This window comes from Pimephales promelas, chromosome 3, assembly GCF_988280905.1.
Source record: "Pimephales promelas chromosome 3, fPimPro1.hap1.1, whole genome shotgun sequence".
Lineage (NCBI taxonomy): Eukaryota > Metazoa > Chordata > Actinopteri > Cypriniformes > Leuciscidae > Pimephales > Pimephales promelas.
Window position 1 is genome coordinate 30,208,203 of NC_142771.1, and position 19,758 is coordinate 30,227,960.

Consider the following 19,758-nt stretch of genomic DNA (forward strand, 5'->3'; position numbering starts at 1 on the left):
GGCGCTTCAGTACCAAGCTCCAAAAATGACAAAAAGCAGGACGTTGCATAAGAGTAAGAGCATAAGAGTTGTCAAACAACTGTTCTGAAGCCATATGATAGCTCTGTGTAAAGAAAAATAAATCAATTTAAAATAATAGTTTACCCAAAAATTACTGTAATTTCCCTGTCCACTGTCATTGAGTTTTTTGTTTGTACAATAGCAGTCAATGATTACCTAAAAGTAAAACTTTTTTTGGTTACCAAAACTCAAAATATATTATTTTACGCTCTGCAAAAGAAAGTCATACAGTTTTGGAATGACATGAGGGTAAAGAAAATGATGACAGAACTTTCATTTTTGGGTTAACTATCCCTTTAAGGCGGTATTCAATTAAAATCTTTCTTCTTTGCCGCAGCTATCGAAACTCATGCACATTTGATAAATATATATATATATAGACCATTTCACAAGATGTAAACAACACCGGTCCAGAAGCACTTCCTGTTTCAGTTTTTTAACACTACATAAAAGCTGGGATAAAATACAACCAACAGAACATTTAAAACTGAATCAAAAAGTTAAACAAACATCTTTAAGATGAATTCTTTACATGTGAAATAAAGAAAACAGTTACAAACTGAAACAGGAAGTGCTTCTGGACCAGTGTTGTTTACATTTTGTGAAATGGTCTATATATATATATATATATATATAATTAAACTTACATTTCAGTATTTTCCTCACAACATCTATCAAACAACTTTGGATGACTCAAGTCATACTGTTATGGTACTATTCTTTTTTCTTGAAGCTTGATAGTTTAATAGTTTTTCTACTCATTTCATTTTGTGTTTAACAGAGGAAATAATGTCAATCAGGTTTCAAACTATATGAAGGTGAGTAAATGATGACAGAATTGTTATTTTCACAGAAATCTAAACTATCCCTTTAAAACGCTGGCCAATCCTCTAGGATTTTATATTACAACCACAACACAAATAATATGTCCACAATGAAATGAGATTGTGTTCATTGTATTCTCTTTCGTATATCGGCAAGGCAGACTTTTTGCAAATATAGGCATTAAGAGGTTAGACGGCAAAAAGTTATTAACGGGAAACCGCATTACTGCTTTTTTTTTTTTTGAGAATGAAAAGTTTATCATTGCTTCCAGGCGCATCTTTCAGACACAGAATAAGCCATCTGAATGCCGCCTGAACAACACACACACACACACACAAACACACACACACACACACACACACACACACACACATAATATATATATATATATATATATATATATATATATATATTCCTCCCTGTTCCATTGTGATGTTAGAATGATGCTCTTTGCATATGCAAACACTCCACTTCAATGCATCTGCCATCTGTTTGCAATCCATGAAATAGAATGCTACTGTGGATATACAAAAATGATTGCAGTGACACTTTGAGGCTCTGCACTGCTACAATGAAAGCCGGGAGAGGGCCCTGAACGCAGTGTGATTTGTACAAAAAGAGGTGGCTGTTTATTTTTACATCACAATCGCGCCACGCTGGAGTTTCATAAAGGAGATATCTCAGCTGCATCGGCCCGCCATGAACACGCTCATTTACATGCAGTGTTTGTTGGGGTGCAGGAAACAAAAACACGCCGACTTTCCTGTAAACAGACTGAACCACTGTACTTCCATGACCTACTTCCAGCGATACTTTGGCAAATTTGACTGACAAGCTGACAAGAGAGTGACTTGACTAACTCACACTGACCATAAAGCTGTGCTGCTATGAATACTATAGCGGAAACGCATGCTGTCACGCTGATACCCGAGGACAGACCTGCTAGCTGAAATGGTGGAAGTGTCTCATATTTAGAAGTGATGTCTCCTTTGCTTATTTTCCCAAAAATACACATTACATTTCCAATGCTGGCAGGGGGAAAGAAAAACTGCTCGGTATCTGAATTTTCGGGCAAAGCTTGTCATCCTTGTCAAGAATATGCAGCTGTTAATATAAACATGTTTACGCTCATTCCTATTTGTATCCAGGAATATAATTTTATTAGTATTGTTATTATTTTTCTGCTTGCCAGTGGATTGTATTCAAATGCACGCACTCAATAGCATGCGACGCTGCTCGCTCTGCTGTGCATATCCGCTTGTGAGTTTAAAGTTCTATTTAAAACACAATTATATTAAAGCGATGCATGTCTATGACTACGTCTTGCTGTTAAACAGAACCTTAGTCTGTTTCCTGGGGCCGAAAACTTGGAGACACAAATATGTGGTTGCTAATGATGGTGCAATTACAAAACAATGGAATGGTTTTCCAACTGGTAATTACTGCAACCACATGGTTGGTAAGCTATTAATTATAACTGCAAAACTACAAAAGTTACTTATTAGAAACATTTTAAAAAGACAGAGAATAAAAATAATTTCATGCAAATGAAAAGATTGCTAGGCTCTAATGGGAAAATGTGAAATTACAAATTGCAAATATTATGATATATTCATTACCGAGTAGTACTTTATATACAAAAAGTGTTAAACTAAGGTTTTTGTTTAATAGGAGACAGGAGTGTGTGTTGTATGTTGTCTAATCCAAGTATATTACATTTAGGATGTGTGATCTTGTTGAAAATCACTCCCTATTACCTATATGGGTTTTATTTTGACTATTTTAACCTATAGTTCACTTTTTTATACTTTTTTAAATAATGTACAACCAATGCATACTCATCATTAACACTCCTGTCCTTAAGGCCCACCAATGCAACGAGGATTTTAAAATAGATTTAAAAAATAGTTATTAAAATACAGCAAGCTAAACTTCTTTTGGTGAACTATCCCTTTAAATCCAGCATCATCATTAAAAGCACTCATCTCATAAAGATAGATCTGGCTTGCTGAAAATGCTATTAGCAAAAAGGCTATGTTTAGGATGCTGATAATGTTGTCCTCTCTCCAACTCTGAGTCAATTCATTTTTTTTTTGGTAGCACATTAAGTCCAGACGATGCTGTAATCGAAGAGGAAATTGAGGCTGGGCCCTGTGGGGCATTTCTAATGCATTCTTCTCTACTTTTGATTTTTCATCCCCCATTACTTCAGGCAAACTATCAAAAATAACAATGACATTGGGCAAATCTTGTCAAGAACACAAAGATGGGCTAGCGTTTGACAGAGAAGACTGTTGTGATTTGCCTCCCATAATCGAGTGTTATCATCTTAAAAGGTTAAGTGCCGCCAAACCTATAAACATCTACTATCTGAAAATCTGACAGGCATCTTATTATTTCTCCGTCAAGACTAGTTGCGAGCACAAAACCCCGGTGCGTCTTTCACACGCTAATGAGGAGAAACGGCAGACCGGTCCATCAGAGCGCCTCAAAGCGCCCGCTGTCGCCTCCTATCAATCTCGCCTCAAATTACAGGTGACAAGTTATCACATCTAAGATATTAGAAACTAAACACAATCTCCCAGGGGACCTATTTGTTTAAGATATAGCCAATTAAACAAGGTGCTGAGTGTCAGGGATGAAACCCGCATTGGAGCGACGGAGCTAATTTGAAATTCCTCAAGGAAATCAGACGGTGAAAGTGGGGTGGGAGGTGTGCGGAGAGGATATTCTGTTGGGATGAAGGCGATAATAACAATAAGCGCAAAAAAAAAAAAAAAGAGATAACGTGGGGAAGGAGGCTCGGCTTTAATCATACTTAGTCTCTTGGGTCAGCTTACGGCACCGGAAAGCAGCTTTTGTTTGAATGTAATCTGCCAGCACGAAGGGTATGATAAAAATTTATGGAGGTGTTCATTAAATCTTAACGACGTCGTTCTCAGAACATTCTGCATTCAAACCTGCATCCTCCTCTGATGGTCCTGCTGTTCCTGCCAAACTTTGAGTCGTGTCGATATCCGACGATTCTTCAGTTAGTGTTCACCCAAGGCCTCGGCCCTCTTGCAGGAACCTGACTTGCAAATGATAGCTGCAGGTGGAAGTGTTTATCACATAGCTCTGACTGAGCTTGGCATAAATGTGTCCCTGCAGCAATGGTGGCAGCTCATTCAAAACATTGGTGAAATGTTATTATATTCTGCTGGCCTGAAGGAACACTTTTTTTTTAACAGAGCTGCTCTTTACAGGCTCACAGGTGACCCATTATTTTACATCAGGGAACAGCTTAAAAGAAAGAAAGAATGTAAGAGAGAAAGAAAGAAAGAAAGAAAGAAAGAAAGAAAGAAAGAAAGAAAGAAAGAAAGAAAGAAAGAAAGAAAGAAAGAAAGAAAGAAAGAAAGAAAGAAAGAAAGAAAGAAAGAAAGAAAGAAAGAAAGAAAGAAAGAAAGAAAGAAAGAAAGAAAGAAAGAAAGAAAGAAGTAGAAAAGAAACGCTTGCAGTCCAAACAAATAATGAATCATGGATAGTACTTCTAGTTCATTCATAGACAGACAGACAGACAGACAGACAGATAGATAGATAGATAGATAGATAGATAGATAGATAGATAGATAGATAGATAGATAGATAGATAGATAGATAGATAGATAGATAGATAGATGTAGGTACAGACAGACAGACAGATAGATAGATAGATAGATAGATAGATAGATAGATAGATAGATAGATAGATAGATAGATAGATAGATAGATATATGATAGATAGACAGACAGACAGACAGACAGAAAGACAGACAGACAGACAGACAGACAGACAGACAGACAGATAGATAGATAGATAGATAGATAGATAGATAGATAGATAGATAGATAGATAGATAGATAGATAGATAGATACATGTAGGTACAGACAGACAGACAAACAGACAGACAGACAGACAGACAGACAGATAGATAGATAGATAGATAGATAGATAGATAGATAGATAGATAGATAGATAGATAGATAGATAGATAGATAGATAGATAGATAGATAGATAGATAGATAGATAGATAGATGATAGACAGACAGACAGACAGACAGACAGACAGACAGACAGACAGACAGATAGATAGATAGATAGATAGATAGATAGATAGATAGATAGATAGATAGATAGATAGATAGATAGATAGATAGATAGATAGATAGATAGATAGATAGATAGATAGATAGATAGATAGATAGATAGATAGATGTAGGTACAGACAGACAGACAGATAGATAGATAGATAGATAGATAGATAGATAGATAGATAGATAGATAGATAGATAGATAGATAGATAGATAGATAGATAGATAGATAGATAGATAGATAGATAGATAGATAGATAGATAGATAGATAGATAGATAGATAGATAGATAGATAGATAGATAGATAGATAGATAGATAGATCCTAGTTACATCCTAGTTCTCCAATTTCAATCTTCTATTTCTCTAATAGGTAATCTACTTTAAACTATACTTGATTTGATGTGCACAAACAGACATTTTGAGAATGAAACCGCGATTGATTTTCCCACCTTGGCTATCTCTTATTTTCACAAATCCAAAATGATGAAAGGCAGCTAGGCTTAGAACACAGTAAAATGTCCTTGAAAGGCACTTTCAGGTACCCATGGCATGGGATATCTGAGCAGACACTACACCCAGATTCCCTTTGTCCACTAGGAATTTAATATCAGCTCACATAACAGAGCAGCACTGCTCCAGTCAGAAGGCAAAGGATCTTCACTCTCAAAATGAAATCCGCAGGAAGAGGAGAAACAAATAAATAAACCTTCCACATCTTTCTGTGTTGGTCTTCAGACTGTATATGCTCGCCTGCAGTTCACTGCCTACATAAACAGCTGCCTTCAACAGCAGCATCCAAAACATCAGGAACCCTCATAAGTGACTGATGTGAAATGGTCTACGTAGGCAGAAACTAATGCAGAGTGATGTGCATCTCACTCAAAGAGCTCCATTAGTGAAGAGGAGTTTGATGTTGGTATGTTGCTAAGATAACAAATCAATTTAATTAGCATAAACACATTATAGGTAAAACGATAATGTTCTATAGCAATTATAGTCATTTCTTACTCGGTATTCCTGTCTAGTTTTCCAGAATATATACAACTATCTTACATCCTCAAAACAATACATTAAATTAAAAAAAAAAGATTGTTTTCAGATAATTTAGCTTCATATCATGCAAAATCCACTTTTTTAGCCCTTAAATGCATTTTGTTGTATATTTGGAGTGTTTATAAGTACAGAAAAGATGAAATTATTCTCTTCAGGTGTTTCGTTTCTATCTTTATATTCTGTTTTGGTCATATTTTTCAACCTGTTCAGATTTTTCTGTTCTCTGTGACGTTTTTTGAACAATTACGTCACAGTATTTGCAGCGGAACTGACAAATAAGGACATTGACTACCGGCCCAACACTTCCATTATTATTTTTCTCTCTGATTTTGTAGTCCAAGCTCAATGATGCAGAAGTTGCGAGAGGGCAAGTCAAAATGTTCGGTTGTTGGATGTAGTGATGTAGTGGAGCATTCCAACTTCAACAACATCCGCCAGTATAAAGAAGGGTTTGCCGATCGACTTCGTCTGAATGAGGGGTTAATTCCTTCTATCTTTGGAGACGACGAACAGAGCATTTCGATAAGCTGTATCGTTTATAAAAATAAAGTACTTTACTTTCTTAAAACACATGGTGGTCATGGTTTAGCAGTACCTTTGTCTTTCTTTTTTTTTTTTTTTAACGTTGTTCTTGAGTTTCATCAATGGTCATTTAGCTGCTGTGTTTTCTGATGCAGATCATATAATCAATACATATTTTTAGTCGTAAGATTAGACCGTAGTCATTTATCTTGACAGTGTGTTTGTTTTAACAAGAGAAATAATCGACTTTCACTTCTAACACAATACAGTTACATACCACTGCATCCATATGAAGACGTTGTTCTGCAGGTTCGTCGTCGTCTTTTTCAACTCGATGGATTCGACTTGATGGACAAGTCTTCCGTTGTTGACCTTTCGTTAACGTGTGAATAAAAATGTTCTTTGAAGCTATAGTATATAATCGTTTATCTCTAATCAAACTACAAAAATGGCCGAACAGGGTGGAGTTGAACTCGGCGACCTGGAGAGTGGGCAGGGTTTGACACATCTCCTTTTTATTTAAAGGGTCCGCTCCAAAACGAGTTGCTCACAGACACAGATCAGAAAAGGAGTGAAAAAAGGGGCCTGTGGAGCTATAATGCTACGTTCACGCCGGACGCGAATAGCGCGTCAGGCGCGAATGATTTCAATGTTAAGTCAATGCAAAGACGCTTTACGCGCGTGAAAAATTCCTGCGGCGCGAATGAGGCGTGGAGCGAGGCGCGGAAGACGCGAATACGCCTCATTCGCGCGTCAAGTTCGCGCGAATGGCGCGAATTGAGCGTCTGGCGCGTTAAGCGCGTTACGCGCGAATAGTGCCATTTGTGCATTCACGCGTTTGACGCGAATTCGCGTCTGCCGCTCGAGTTGAAAAATCTGAACTTTGGCGTGAATTCGCGCCGCGTTAACCAATCAGGAGCCTAGCTGCTTGCTCACGTGGTGAAGTGTCTGGATGCTTCAATAAATTATTTTGTTAATATGACTAAATGCATGGTGGGATTATGCACAACAAAGCAAATGTTTTATCACTTAAAACATTATTTCTATATACGAGACATGTTCATTTTGTATTGAATGTTCTTCATTCCATAGATTATATGAAATAGTATTATGTTGTAAAGACAATCAACATGTGCATAAATTCGTGTCTGGACGTTGAGAGAGAGAAAAAAATCACAGGACAGGTTAATAACTTTTGAAGGCTGGCTCTATTTATCATCAAAATAAAAAATAAATGACAGCTAGATTAGATGGATGAGGGCGAGGGTGATCCTCGCTCCGATGCGGGACAACATGTCATCAAACTGGGCGCGTGACAGGCGGAAGTAGCGCTGACAGCGGCCGTCATCCAGCGCAGCTCCTGGAGCGAGCAAATGGTGAAACTCGCCAAACGGTTCGGCTCTGAAGGGTCCGGTGGACACAAATATACGGCGACGATGATCCCCACGCTGCTGTTCTGCTCTCCAGAGTAAATACAGAGCGGTAACTCTCTTGATGAATGCTCGGTCAACATAAAAACAATGGCCGCCAACGGATTTCGATTCTGACGCGCGTCACGCGCGTAAATTTCGCTTCAAACTTTTGTTTTTACGCGCGCCAGTTTCGCTCTTGACACGCGAATTAACACAAAGTGGTCAAGCGTCAAACTAGACGCGTCAGGCGCGAATTTGACGCGCGATTCGCGTCCGGTGTGAACGTAGCATAATAATGAGGAATTCGGACCCAAGCATTGCAGTTATTCTTTACATAGACCACAAATGTATGATTTATATGTAAAAATGAATGATTTAAAAGCATGATATGTACCCTTTAAGCAAGTTTGGAAAACAACACAGTGCACTGTTTATGTGATTATGCCTCAAAATTTGGTCAAATAAGGTAACCTAATGTTGCGGTCTAGTTATTTTTATGAAATCGAGTTTGACAAATTCTATGAAAGCAAGCCTGGAGAGCCACCTGTAGAAATGTATATCTCGATGGTGAGACTAAATTTCATTTAGCCACGTTGAAACACCACACATTGGACACATCTCTAAAGAAGTGCCAGCTCTGTTTTAAAATGGTAGATTATTATTTCAGCCAGAAGAAATGAAACAGAACCAAGCACACGGTTGCCTCCAAATGAGATCATTAGTAACAGCAAATAATGACTGAGCCGGTTAGTCGAAGCCTATTTCCTTTCGAATAAATCAAGCTGCTGTGAGAGTTAAAATGCTGCCTTTGCCAGGGAGAACGACAGGCAGACCTCATTCAGATAAATCATCTGTTACAGAGGAACCACGTCCACACGTTTATAAGACAATATGGTCCAATAAATTCAGCCATTGCTAAAGGGCAGGTGTAAGAATCGTTAAGCCCGTGACGATTTGATTGGTTTTAGAGAGTCACGATGCAATTCCAAAATCATTCTCAGTGCGTCTGTGAAAAGATTAAGCATATTAGCCATACTGACATATTTGGTATGGCACAATGAGCCAAAAAGGGTTTAACAAATAAACTAAATGATTGATAATTAATTTAGAATAAATCTTTGTGGATTGTGATCCAAAATCTTTTGAGAAGAATCTAAATGCATCAGTAAGGGGCTGTTAACACAGCACAGTTTTCAAGTTAAAACGTAAAAAAAAAATATGCGTTTCCGACTTTCTGCAGTTGATTTACACGACAACGCCTTTTGGGTGCTTGAAGACGCAAACCTTTAAAAACAGGTTTCAAGGTGCGAGTTTTTGAAAACGGTCTCCATGTAAACAACAAAAATGCGAATCTCTGAAGACGATGAAGTCATGCATGCATATTACGTGTTCAGTCGCCATCTAAAGGCCTGACAGCAGAGCAGTGGTGGAATGTAACGAAGTACAAATACTTCATTACTTTACTTAAGTACATTTTTCACGTATCTTTACTTTACTTAAGTAGAATAAATAGTGCATACTTTTTACTTTCACTTCGTTACATTTTGCAGCAATTATAATACTTTCTACTCCACTACATTTCTACAACTTCTGTTACATTTTCATTACATTTTCTGATCAGTTTTCCCCTGCCAAACCGTAATCTGACCGTCCGTTTGTTGCACGTTTGTCTCACCAGTGACGTTTGGTTGCTAACTAAATGCGTCTTGCACGCAGTGTGTTTATCGTGCAATTTATATGCGAAAATTTGTTTTTACATGCTTAGGAAACGCACCGTGTGTAATATACGTTTGGTTAGGATTATGGCAAGGCAAGAGGTTCAGAATTACACCATAAATGAATCGCGTTTACGGCCAAACATAGTTATTAACATATAGTAAGGATATGGCTTATATTGCCTAATTGCAAGCTTGTTTCAGAAATGGTGACAACAATTTTTTTCCATCATTATTGAACAACATTATAGGAGTATTAGGTTCAATGAGTTAGAATTAAATGTTTTATTAATCATTAGAAAATAGTCATTAAGAGAATCAATTATTATGCAAGTACTTTTACTTTTAATACTTAAAGTACATTTAAAATCAGGTACTTTTTACTTTTTACTTAAGTATGGTTGTCATTGTGTTACTTCTACTTTTACTAAAGTAAATATTTATCTGGTTATTTGTACTTTTACTTAAGTACTGAGATTCAGTACTTCCTCCACCACTGCAGCAGAGTACAGTGTTTATAGTCATTTTCACGGATCCGTGTGAATGGGGATCATTTTGACAACGGAGTCATCTGTACATGAAAAATTCAAAGGAAAAACATCTCAGTTTTAAGCATATTGTTGTGGTAAAAATGTACCCTCAATAATTCTTTTATCTCTCAGCTCTCCATACATGCCACCAGCGACCCTGCACATCGGCTGATTGAAATTACACCCCTCTCTTGATACTCCCACACTCTTGAGTTTTATCAATTAATCAGCCTTGATCACACATGCTCCGAGGTGGCTTTTTCAACCAGGCTGACCTTTCTAAAGCCAGGTGTGAGGGATAATGAAAGTGCGACACCATCGAGCCTGAGGGATACACCACCAAATGGAATCCATGTCACATCTGACTAAAGCTTTTCACTGTGGTGCAAAATAATTAATTTATGATTGGATGGCTGATCACAATCGTAACTCTTCTGCAACTGTTGTCAGTGTCTTGTGCCATCCAATGAAGTAGAAAAATGCCTCTGAATAGAATATGAACAACAAAGCAAAGAATGAACTCTCAAACTAGCGGCCATGTTGTGTTGGTTGCTAATGTGTTGCGATGTGGCTGTTTGGGGTGTTTGCTTACTGGCTGAAAGGGATACTCCACTTTTTTTGGAAATAGGCTCATTTTACAACTCCCCCAGAGTTAAACAGTTGAGTTTTACCGTTTTCGAATCCACTCAGATGATTTTTTCTGATATTTAGAAGAATATCAGTAACCAGACAGTTTCTGGTCTCATTGACTTCCATAGTAGTATACTATATGACGCCTTGGGATGAGAATGCATTGTTACAGTCAGATGGATTCTGATTGTCAACTGGCGGTCACTGTTTTTACAACGCATTCTCATTCCCACGTTTACGTTCTTGCAGTGAAGTGGCCTTAAAGGGATAGTTCCTCCCGAAAAATGAAAATTCTGTCATCATTTACTCACCCTCAATTTGGAAGTCAATGGCTACCATCAACCAAGAGTTTGGCTGGCAACATTCTTCAAAATATATTTTGTGTTCAACATAAGAATGAAACTCATACAGGTTTGGTTTGGAACAACTTGAGGGTGATTAAATAATGAGAGAATTTTAATTTTGGGGTCAACTATACCTTTAAGCCCAGCTCTGGCCCCAGTGTATATTGCTAACTGTAGGTCTTTCAATCCAAATCTATGGGATTTCTTTGTCTGTTTTATCGTCTACAAAGAAAAAAAAAATGGCTTAATCATTTAAAAAAAAGTAATAGCACATCTCTCCCTCAACAAGCAGCATGGTTTCAGGTCATGAATGCAGCATAAACGGTACAGGGCATATTACATTTACTACTTAGGATTAGTGTTCAAATCTCAATCCATCTGTATTAGTATTAATATTGCTCGTATGAAGGGTTAGAGATTTGACGGTTGTCTTAGCAAGCTAGTACAGCTAATTGCAATAAGACCAAGGTCAGTGTTATTCAGAAGGGTTATTTTTTCTTTGCCTCATTCATAGCACTTGCCGTGCAGCTCTGAGGTGAATGCTGGGTAATTTTTTGAAAAGCAGGAAATGCCACTAGGGCAGTCTTGACATTTAAATTGTACTTAACGCACATTAAGGGCAGTAGGAGCTTTCATCTGCCGTATGTAAGTGTAACTAAAAAGGGTTTTGGAGGTAGTGAGAGCACTCCCCAAGGGATACTCTTTATTTCCTCGCCTCTGTCATTCCTTGTTTACTTCCTGAGAAGGCTTTGTGTAGAATGAGACTTTTGGCATAAATGCCACAGCGCAGTCACATGATGATAGACCCCTTCATCTGGGCTCGGCACTATTGTTCCTCAAATATCAGAGGAATTAGCACTTCAATGGGGAAATTAATTAACTGCTTAATTTCAACAGTGAAAAAAATACAACAAATAACATCCCTGATAAAATCCCTGGCTGTGACAGAGCTTTACACATTGATACAAGGTCATTATGATCAACACAATTGTATGTTATCTGTACCCCATTCACAAATTCAACACCAATCATACTGTATGATGTGATAGTCTGCTAACCGAAGCTGTTGAAGAGCAAATGAAGAGAGAACCACGCTAAAGGCTTTTACTGAAGCTATTTTAAATAAACTCCATTCACTGGGATATTAAAACTCATAATTCAATTGAATTATTAACTCTGCAGTTGGTATAGAAACTCAGCGCCAGTCTCTCTTTATTAGCGGCCTCCAGCCTTCTGCTCATTTACACTCTTCAAATCATCAAGTTGGTTTCATCTGGTTTTGAAAAAAAAAATAATGCTTGTTCAATGTCCCTTCATCTCACATGAAATTCTATCTCGCTGCCATTTCCCCAAGGTCAATGACATAATCCACCACTGCCACTCACAATGATTTTACTAGGTAAATGGATGCACTAACATTAAAATTCTGGACCTTGCCAATAAGCTGATAATTATTTTTGTTATCTTATGTATTAACATTCATACATATTAGTGCACCTGTATTGTAAAGTATTACCGAAAAGTTTCTTGAGCAGCAAATCAGCATATGATATGAATATATATATATATCAGCATATGATTTCTGAAAGACATTGAAGACTGGAGTAATGATGCTGGAAATTCAGCTTTGACAGCACAGGAATAAACAAATAAATTCAATTAGAAAATAGTTATCTAAAACTGTGATATTATTTTACAATATTACAGGTTTTATTGTTTTTAAGAGATTTAATAGACTCCTTTCAAAAACATGTAATAACCCGAGACATTTGAACTAGAGGTCTTCACAGTGCACCCGAGACCCGTCGGCCCCGGACCCGACCCGGGACCCGTACGGGTTCGGGTCTATATTTTAAATGAGCAGCCGGGTACGGGTCGGGTCCGAATCTATTACTTCGGGTCCCGGGTCTGTTTAACATTGTGTGTAATACTAACGCATTCTCATCCTTTAGCGTCATATAGGACGCGCTGTATAACAAAACGGCGAAATACTACTCACATGGCACCCGTTATCGTTAATATAACACGCGCTGAGAACGGGCTGGTAATACACGTGCGATTGGAGTGCAATCTCAAGCGCGTGTCATGTTTCTATGGCAACCAGAGCAGAGCTTCCGCCAAACCGCGCTTTGCATTTTCTCCAATGTTTATAATAATATAAATGAACCGGCTTGTTTAATCTTAAAGTTTTGGTGGTCAGATTCAGACTCAATGAAGAGCTGAGAGCACAGATATGATCAAGCTGAACAAGCAATCGTTATTATAGTTCAAAAGGGCAAACAGTTAAAGTTATTATGCGAGTTAACTCGAGTCAGAATGTGCATGTGTGCAAGGCTGCATTTTTCATCCATCACCGTGACATCAAGTGGACTTTTAAAGCTGAAATAATGAGTGGATTAAGCTTGGAAAAACGAGAGAAACAACATGGATAGAACTGTCTTGTCGGTGGCTTGCAATGCATCACAGTCAGTCAGATAACGTCAGAAAGTGAGACGACGGCTACTAAAATTAGGTAAGACAAAAAGTTTTATTTTTCGCAACTCGTGTGAAATAATACGTGACAATCGGGTCCAGTCGGGTTTGTGTCTTCCTGCCGGGTTCGGGTCCAGTTTTCAAATAATAGACGGGTCCAGGTCGGGTCCGGGCAGTACATTTATGGCATTTCTCGGGTCTGCACGGGTCCGGGTCCAACTTTTGAAATGAACGACGGGTCCGGGTCGGTTCGGTGTAGCACATTACGGGTCTCTTCCGGGTCGGGCATGAATTTTTGGACCCGTGAAGACCTCTAATTTGAACGGTAGTGTGTCTTGAATGGACTAACCTCTAGCCCCTGCTCCTTCATTACGAAACATTTATTTCTGGCTTTGGTGTTCAGTCTTTCAGCTTAGTGACGCACTGAAGCAATAGTCAAGAGCTAATTGGTTTGAAAGGGTACTCTGATAATGACTGGTTATTTCTACTGGAGGCCAATTTAATTTTTACTTCCTTTGATTCCTTTTTGACCACTTTTTGGATAGAACCAACTGACACAGTCAGTGGAACATTCAGTTTGATTGGTCTGAACAAATGAGAAGAGCCTGTATTCTGTCAGCATTAAAAAAAAAACAGCACCAAATCATAGTAATGCACATTAGTAGGTTCCCAACAATAAATTGTATCAATTCACTTCAACTTTCATATTGAAAACATTTTTGAGAAGGCTCAGCATCCTCTGACGGGCTGTCAGTGGCTGTATATGCATGAATGAGACGTGTGCATTAGCATTGTGAAAGCAGGCTATGCTCAGTAGCACCTGCCAAAGCAGCTACGACAACAGCAAGCAAACAACGTCCAGCTAGCAAATCCAAGAGTGTCACTAGAACAAACAGATTCTCGGTGTCATTCCACGGATGCCCTTCCTCTCTGATGAATGCGCCACATTAAACGGCCCCCTGAGGGAATGGGAATTACAGGTACCTTGCTTCTGCATGCTGGCCTGCGAGTGCTTCTGAAACTAGCGTGTTAAACTGTGCCAACAACACGTGGGCAAAAACAAAAGAGGGAGAGGAACAACAGAAAGCCATAATTCCCACGTCTGGTCGATAGTTCTGTCTCGGCTGCATCAACGACTGGCCATGTGACATTAGCTGCAGGGTAATAGAAACGATCTAGTGAAATGCATCGCCCCTCAACTTACCTGCCACATTCAGGTAGATGGATGGGCTTGTCTTGTTTTCTCCATTCTTCTCATTAACAGCTTGGACGTAGTACCTCCCGGCGTCCGCCGCAGCGGTGGCAAGCACCACTAGCTGGTTCTCCAATGTTATGGCTCTGTGGAGAGTAACAAAGTGAATGAAATACAGCTATGTTAAACCATTATTGACAATTAGTCTGGTACACTAACAAATACCACTATCGCAATAGAGTGACAGCATTTTAATTAGTGCTAACTTATGTACATTGGGTTACATAAAACTAGCTTTGCCATGAACCCATTGTGCCATGGGTTTGATTGGGACACGCCTGGCCCTGAGCGTTTTCAATGCACCTGATCCCTCATTCTGACACAAGCTGAGAATCAATGAGCGGTAAGGGTCATTACAGACAGAAATACCGCTGTTGGTGGGAATAAACCTACAGGCTAGTATCTAAGTGAGGAAGTGGTTTGTTTAGACCTAGACTTGGGAAACACTGGAAAAAAGTGAAAAGGAACAGTTCACTGAAAAAGGACACAAGAAGCATAGACGTCTCATAATGGTATTATAAAAATAGTTCAAATGACGTATCACACACACAAAAAAGCACCATCACCTTGAGCACCATCATATAAGAATGGTTTCTGAAGCATCCTCCGAGGAGAAAACACATATTCTTTTGATTTGAATCTTTTTAAAGCTGCAGTCCGTAGCTTTTTTTTTTTTTTTTTTGAGAAAATACATAACCATCCAGTGTTCAATGCAATCTGGTTGCCTTAACTCGATGCAAAGCGGTAAGCTTGTAATAATGTTTTTAATTCCAGTGGTACTGGTGGATTTCCGCGGGAGATTCGAGCATGTCTTTGCGTCATTACGTCACATCTGTACACATAAGAAGAGTCTCGGCTAGTATAAGCTATATTGCATGTGCGGATGTTGGAGGTGGAGATTTATAGCCTTTTCTCACTGCACTTGATATAATTAAACTTATCAATTTCACGGCGGACCCAAAAAGGTTTAAACGACAATCACCAGTGACAACAGATTCACCCGCTGTAAAACGCAAAAGACTTTGTTCGGACTTCGGAGTGGCTACAGAAAAAAGAGACTGCAACCGGACCCATGCGAAAACAAGGATACATATCGGAAGGACATTACATGTAGTCACGCAATGCTTACGTTGTTAACATTAACAATTTGAGAACAAAGAATAATTTGTATGATTTAATCAGCGCAATTTACTGCAATGTCAGAACCAGAACAAAAGTGTTTCTTACTAGATGACATTTTCCGGCATTTGAAAATTCTTAATGCTGGTCATAATTCCATAAAGAATAATCTGTGATTCTGAAAGCCAGTATCGACACCGGCACAGTGACGGACAGCCTCATGCTCTCCTCAAACATTGTGTTCATCCAAGCTTTGCCGTGTCAAGGGTGTTGAAGTACAACTCATGTAAAGTTGATAATTCCACGAATGACTGCAATTGCATATTTCGAACAGAGATGGCGACAAAGAGGAACACTTTAAATAACCAACCATTTGATCCATTTCATAAAAACAGAAATATTTGTTCAATAAACAAATCAGACTGATTCGATTCTCAAGTTCGTCACAGTGGTAAAGATCTCACTGGAGAGGAAATGTTTTAATATACGTATTACAGCATTCATTTTGGTCATACTTTGATTGCTTCTTGCCCTCCATGCTTCAGTAATTGTATGGAAAAACAACTAATATTTTCTTTTAAATATAGTGTTCAACAGAAAAGGGCTGGGAATTTCGTGAAGGTGAGTAAACGATGGCAACATGTTAATTTTTGAGTGAAGTATACCTTTTAAGACGGGTTTATCTGATTCAGGCACTTGTGGACTGATATCAGAGCTGCTGTTATTGCGCTAATGATCAATCAGAACTCGTCACACTTCATCCATCAATCCAAAGTTTGCAGGAAAGACACTTAGTGGCAGATGTGTATCACTGTCAATTAATTCAGGTACCAGTTTCTCTGTGCCTCTTTAAGGCAAAATTACCATTTCAAACTGGCACTGAGCCACGGAGAACATGCCGCTTTGATAATCCACGACTCGTAGGCTGGATGGAATTGTTTTCTTTTTATTTCCGCAGATGAAAGCAGGCATGGATTTCATATCTTCAGCCCTGACTCCTACTCCTCATGCATAGTCTTTCCCCTCCCTCGTTTTTTGATTAATTGATGACATCCTCAATTACACATCACTGCTGTCTAAGAGATTTTCTGCTCGGGCGTGACCACCACGAAGAAGCCCTTGAGAGGCAGAGCACGACTGCTCTTGGATGCTTCGAAACTTATGATTAGTTTTTCAGCTCTGCGGGACCTGTAGCGTCTTCCTACACGCCGGGAGTACAAGCGCCACACAGTCATTACCTATTTCCAAGTCAGATCCCTACAAGAGATCTTCAAGTCTCAGAGATCTTTTCAAGTAGACAAATAAATGAATACAGCAGAAGTAGGAACAAGAGAGCTGTCTGCACTTCTGCGGCGAACGATATTGACGTGTAATTAGAGCGAGCTTTGTTTCAGCTTGATTCTATTTTTGCTGTTTCATGATTAAGTGCAGATTAGCATAAAGAGATCCATCAAAAGTCCACGGATGCTTGGGCGGGGAGGGGGTTCGCGAGGGATGGAGATTGGCGGCCGCTGATGAGGATGCATTACATCGCTGTCTGCACCCTGACACCTGGCTGCGGATCCGGGCTGGGCTGCATCTGGGAAATAAAGGCACCCTTCACAGATGTCAGTGGCGGCTTTAAAAGGTCAGAGCGGCCCGCCTTGATGGACTTTTAATTATTAAATATGCATAGACTGAAATGGCTTGGCAAGCATCAGAGGCTCCGAACTGATGTGTACATAAGCAGCTCACCTTCATGATGATTTAAGGGTCTAATAGAAGCAAGTGTGATCCGGCGTAACACTGCCAGAGGAGGTTTGTAAAACACGAGAGAGCGGGGCCTGAACGCTTACCTGGTTATGCCGCGAACGGAATCGATGGGACCTGTGTATAAAGTGATTTTATGATCAGTCCTGCTAGTTTGGATTCCATTACAATTGTCTAGATGAATGGCCCTTGCTCGTGGTTGGGTAAACAAAGCACAGCAGGAAAGATAATGGGAATGCTTGTTTCTGATCCCTGAGGACTCTTTGATATCAGCCCACAACATATTAAGATGCAGGTTGGGAGCCACGTGAAATGTTAATCCACTTAGAAAAGGTCCCGGGAGCCCCAGGTAATCTAAATATTCAAAAAGGACGACCATTTCGATTTGCTGGGGAAAGGCTGCACGCCTGGCAGGCTAAAAAGCAACCATTTAACCAGCCAGCCATTTCCAATACAAAACAATCAAATCTAAAGATCAATTTGCTGAAATACGCTCAGGCAATCACTTTTTATCATCTCTGTTTTGAAAACTGAAGAGAAAATGGCTTTTCTATGGGAAAAAAAGTCATTGGCATAATTGAAGACGAATTACTCTCCGGAGAGTTTTTCATATTGTTTACCTGCCATGTCAGTGGGACGTGGCTGCGCACACATTCGCTAGCTTCTGAAATGTTAAACAATGTGCGCATGCCGGTAAGGGTCCAGAACCTAATTCTCTCAGGCACTGGACAGACCACTAGAGAGATATTACTATTAATCAACATGGCAAGAACAGGCTTTCAGAACGATGGTTTAGAGAATATTTTGTTTTCATTTGCTGCCATAAATTACACCCTCAAAATAGGCTTACCAGTCTGAGATGTATGACAAAGTAATTAAAATGTCAGCAACTCATATTCTGCTCCTATAGTTCCTGGGAGCCCAGCTGTGTGGATCTGACATTACATTTTGATTGATGATGCTCTCAGGCCTCGGAAAACTTTCTCCCACCCACATCTGAGGACAGAAAAGCTTACCGCATTGACGCCAAGGGAGCAAGCAGAGAGACAGAAGCATCGCTGCCCTGAGGCACCGTGACCTGGAATTATGTTGGAATCATGGAATACGTTGTCTGTGTGGTGTTTGCCACAAAAGAAGATATCAAAGTCTATCTGAAAGTAAAAAATGAAGCGAAACTATCGTGCCAGGAAATATGCTGTGGGTCTGGGTAAAAAGACAAGTACAAGTGTCTGTTTATGTGTTAACTTAGGAAAGTAGCTTTAGGGGCAAATAGGAGGCCATAGAGAATGACACTATCTGCTTTCCCATTCAGCCCCCAGATCAAATAAATAAATGCTCAAAGTGAATGAAATCAGGTCATGGCAGTTTACTTGTTTCAGGCTCAAATGCCTAAGGTGGTCTGCAGACATGTATCAAGCCTCCTCCCCCATCATGCTGTGAATGGAGATACGGGTGTCTCAGAAACGCATACAAAGTACAGATGAAGCACAACCTCTCTGAAAGCTGCTGAACCAGAAGCCCAGACCTCCCTGTGTGTTCTCTATGGACTTTAACCCGAACTATAAGAGAGAACATCCCCAAATCTCAATGTCCCTTTAACCAGACCCCTAACAGCTCTACAGAACAGCAAAGACTTTCTGTCCCAACCCTCTCAAGACTGAACGCTAAGGTTTTCTTTTCTATTGGCCCGATTGGGCCAGTGGTGAGGAGAGGAGAGGAAAGGAAAAGGGAAAAAGGTGATAAGTAATATCAAGGAGACCTGAAGACAAGACGGGAAAAGAAAAAGAGTGGACAAAACAAGAGGAGATACGAAGAGACTGGAAGAAATGAGAAGAGAAGAGATGAGGCATGATGGAGGGGATGAGATAGATGAGAAGAGAAGAGATGAGACCTGAAGAGACAACACCAGAAGCCCATTGATGGTCTGTTCTCCTCTCTCCTACATTGTTATGTATCACAG

At 39.4% G+C, this 19,758-nt stretch overlaps 1 protein-coding gene across 6 annotated transcripts in view; it reads right to left on the reverse strand.

Moving 5' to 3' along the window:
• Nucleotides 1–19,758, reverse strand: part of sdk1a (sidekick cell adhesion molecule 1a) — a 354,190-nt gene that overhangs the window by 140,828 nt on the left and 193,604 nt on the right. For all 6 annotated transcript variants that reach the window (XM_089128735.1, XM_089128733.1, XM_089128732.1 and 3 more), the window contains exon 5: nucleotides 14,883–15,016. In XM_089128735.1, the coding sequence (XP_088984861.1) occupies nucleotides 14,883–15,016 (134 nt within the window). The remainder of the gene's footprint in view (nucleotides 1–14,882; nucleotides 15,017–19,758) is intronic.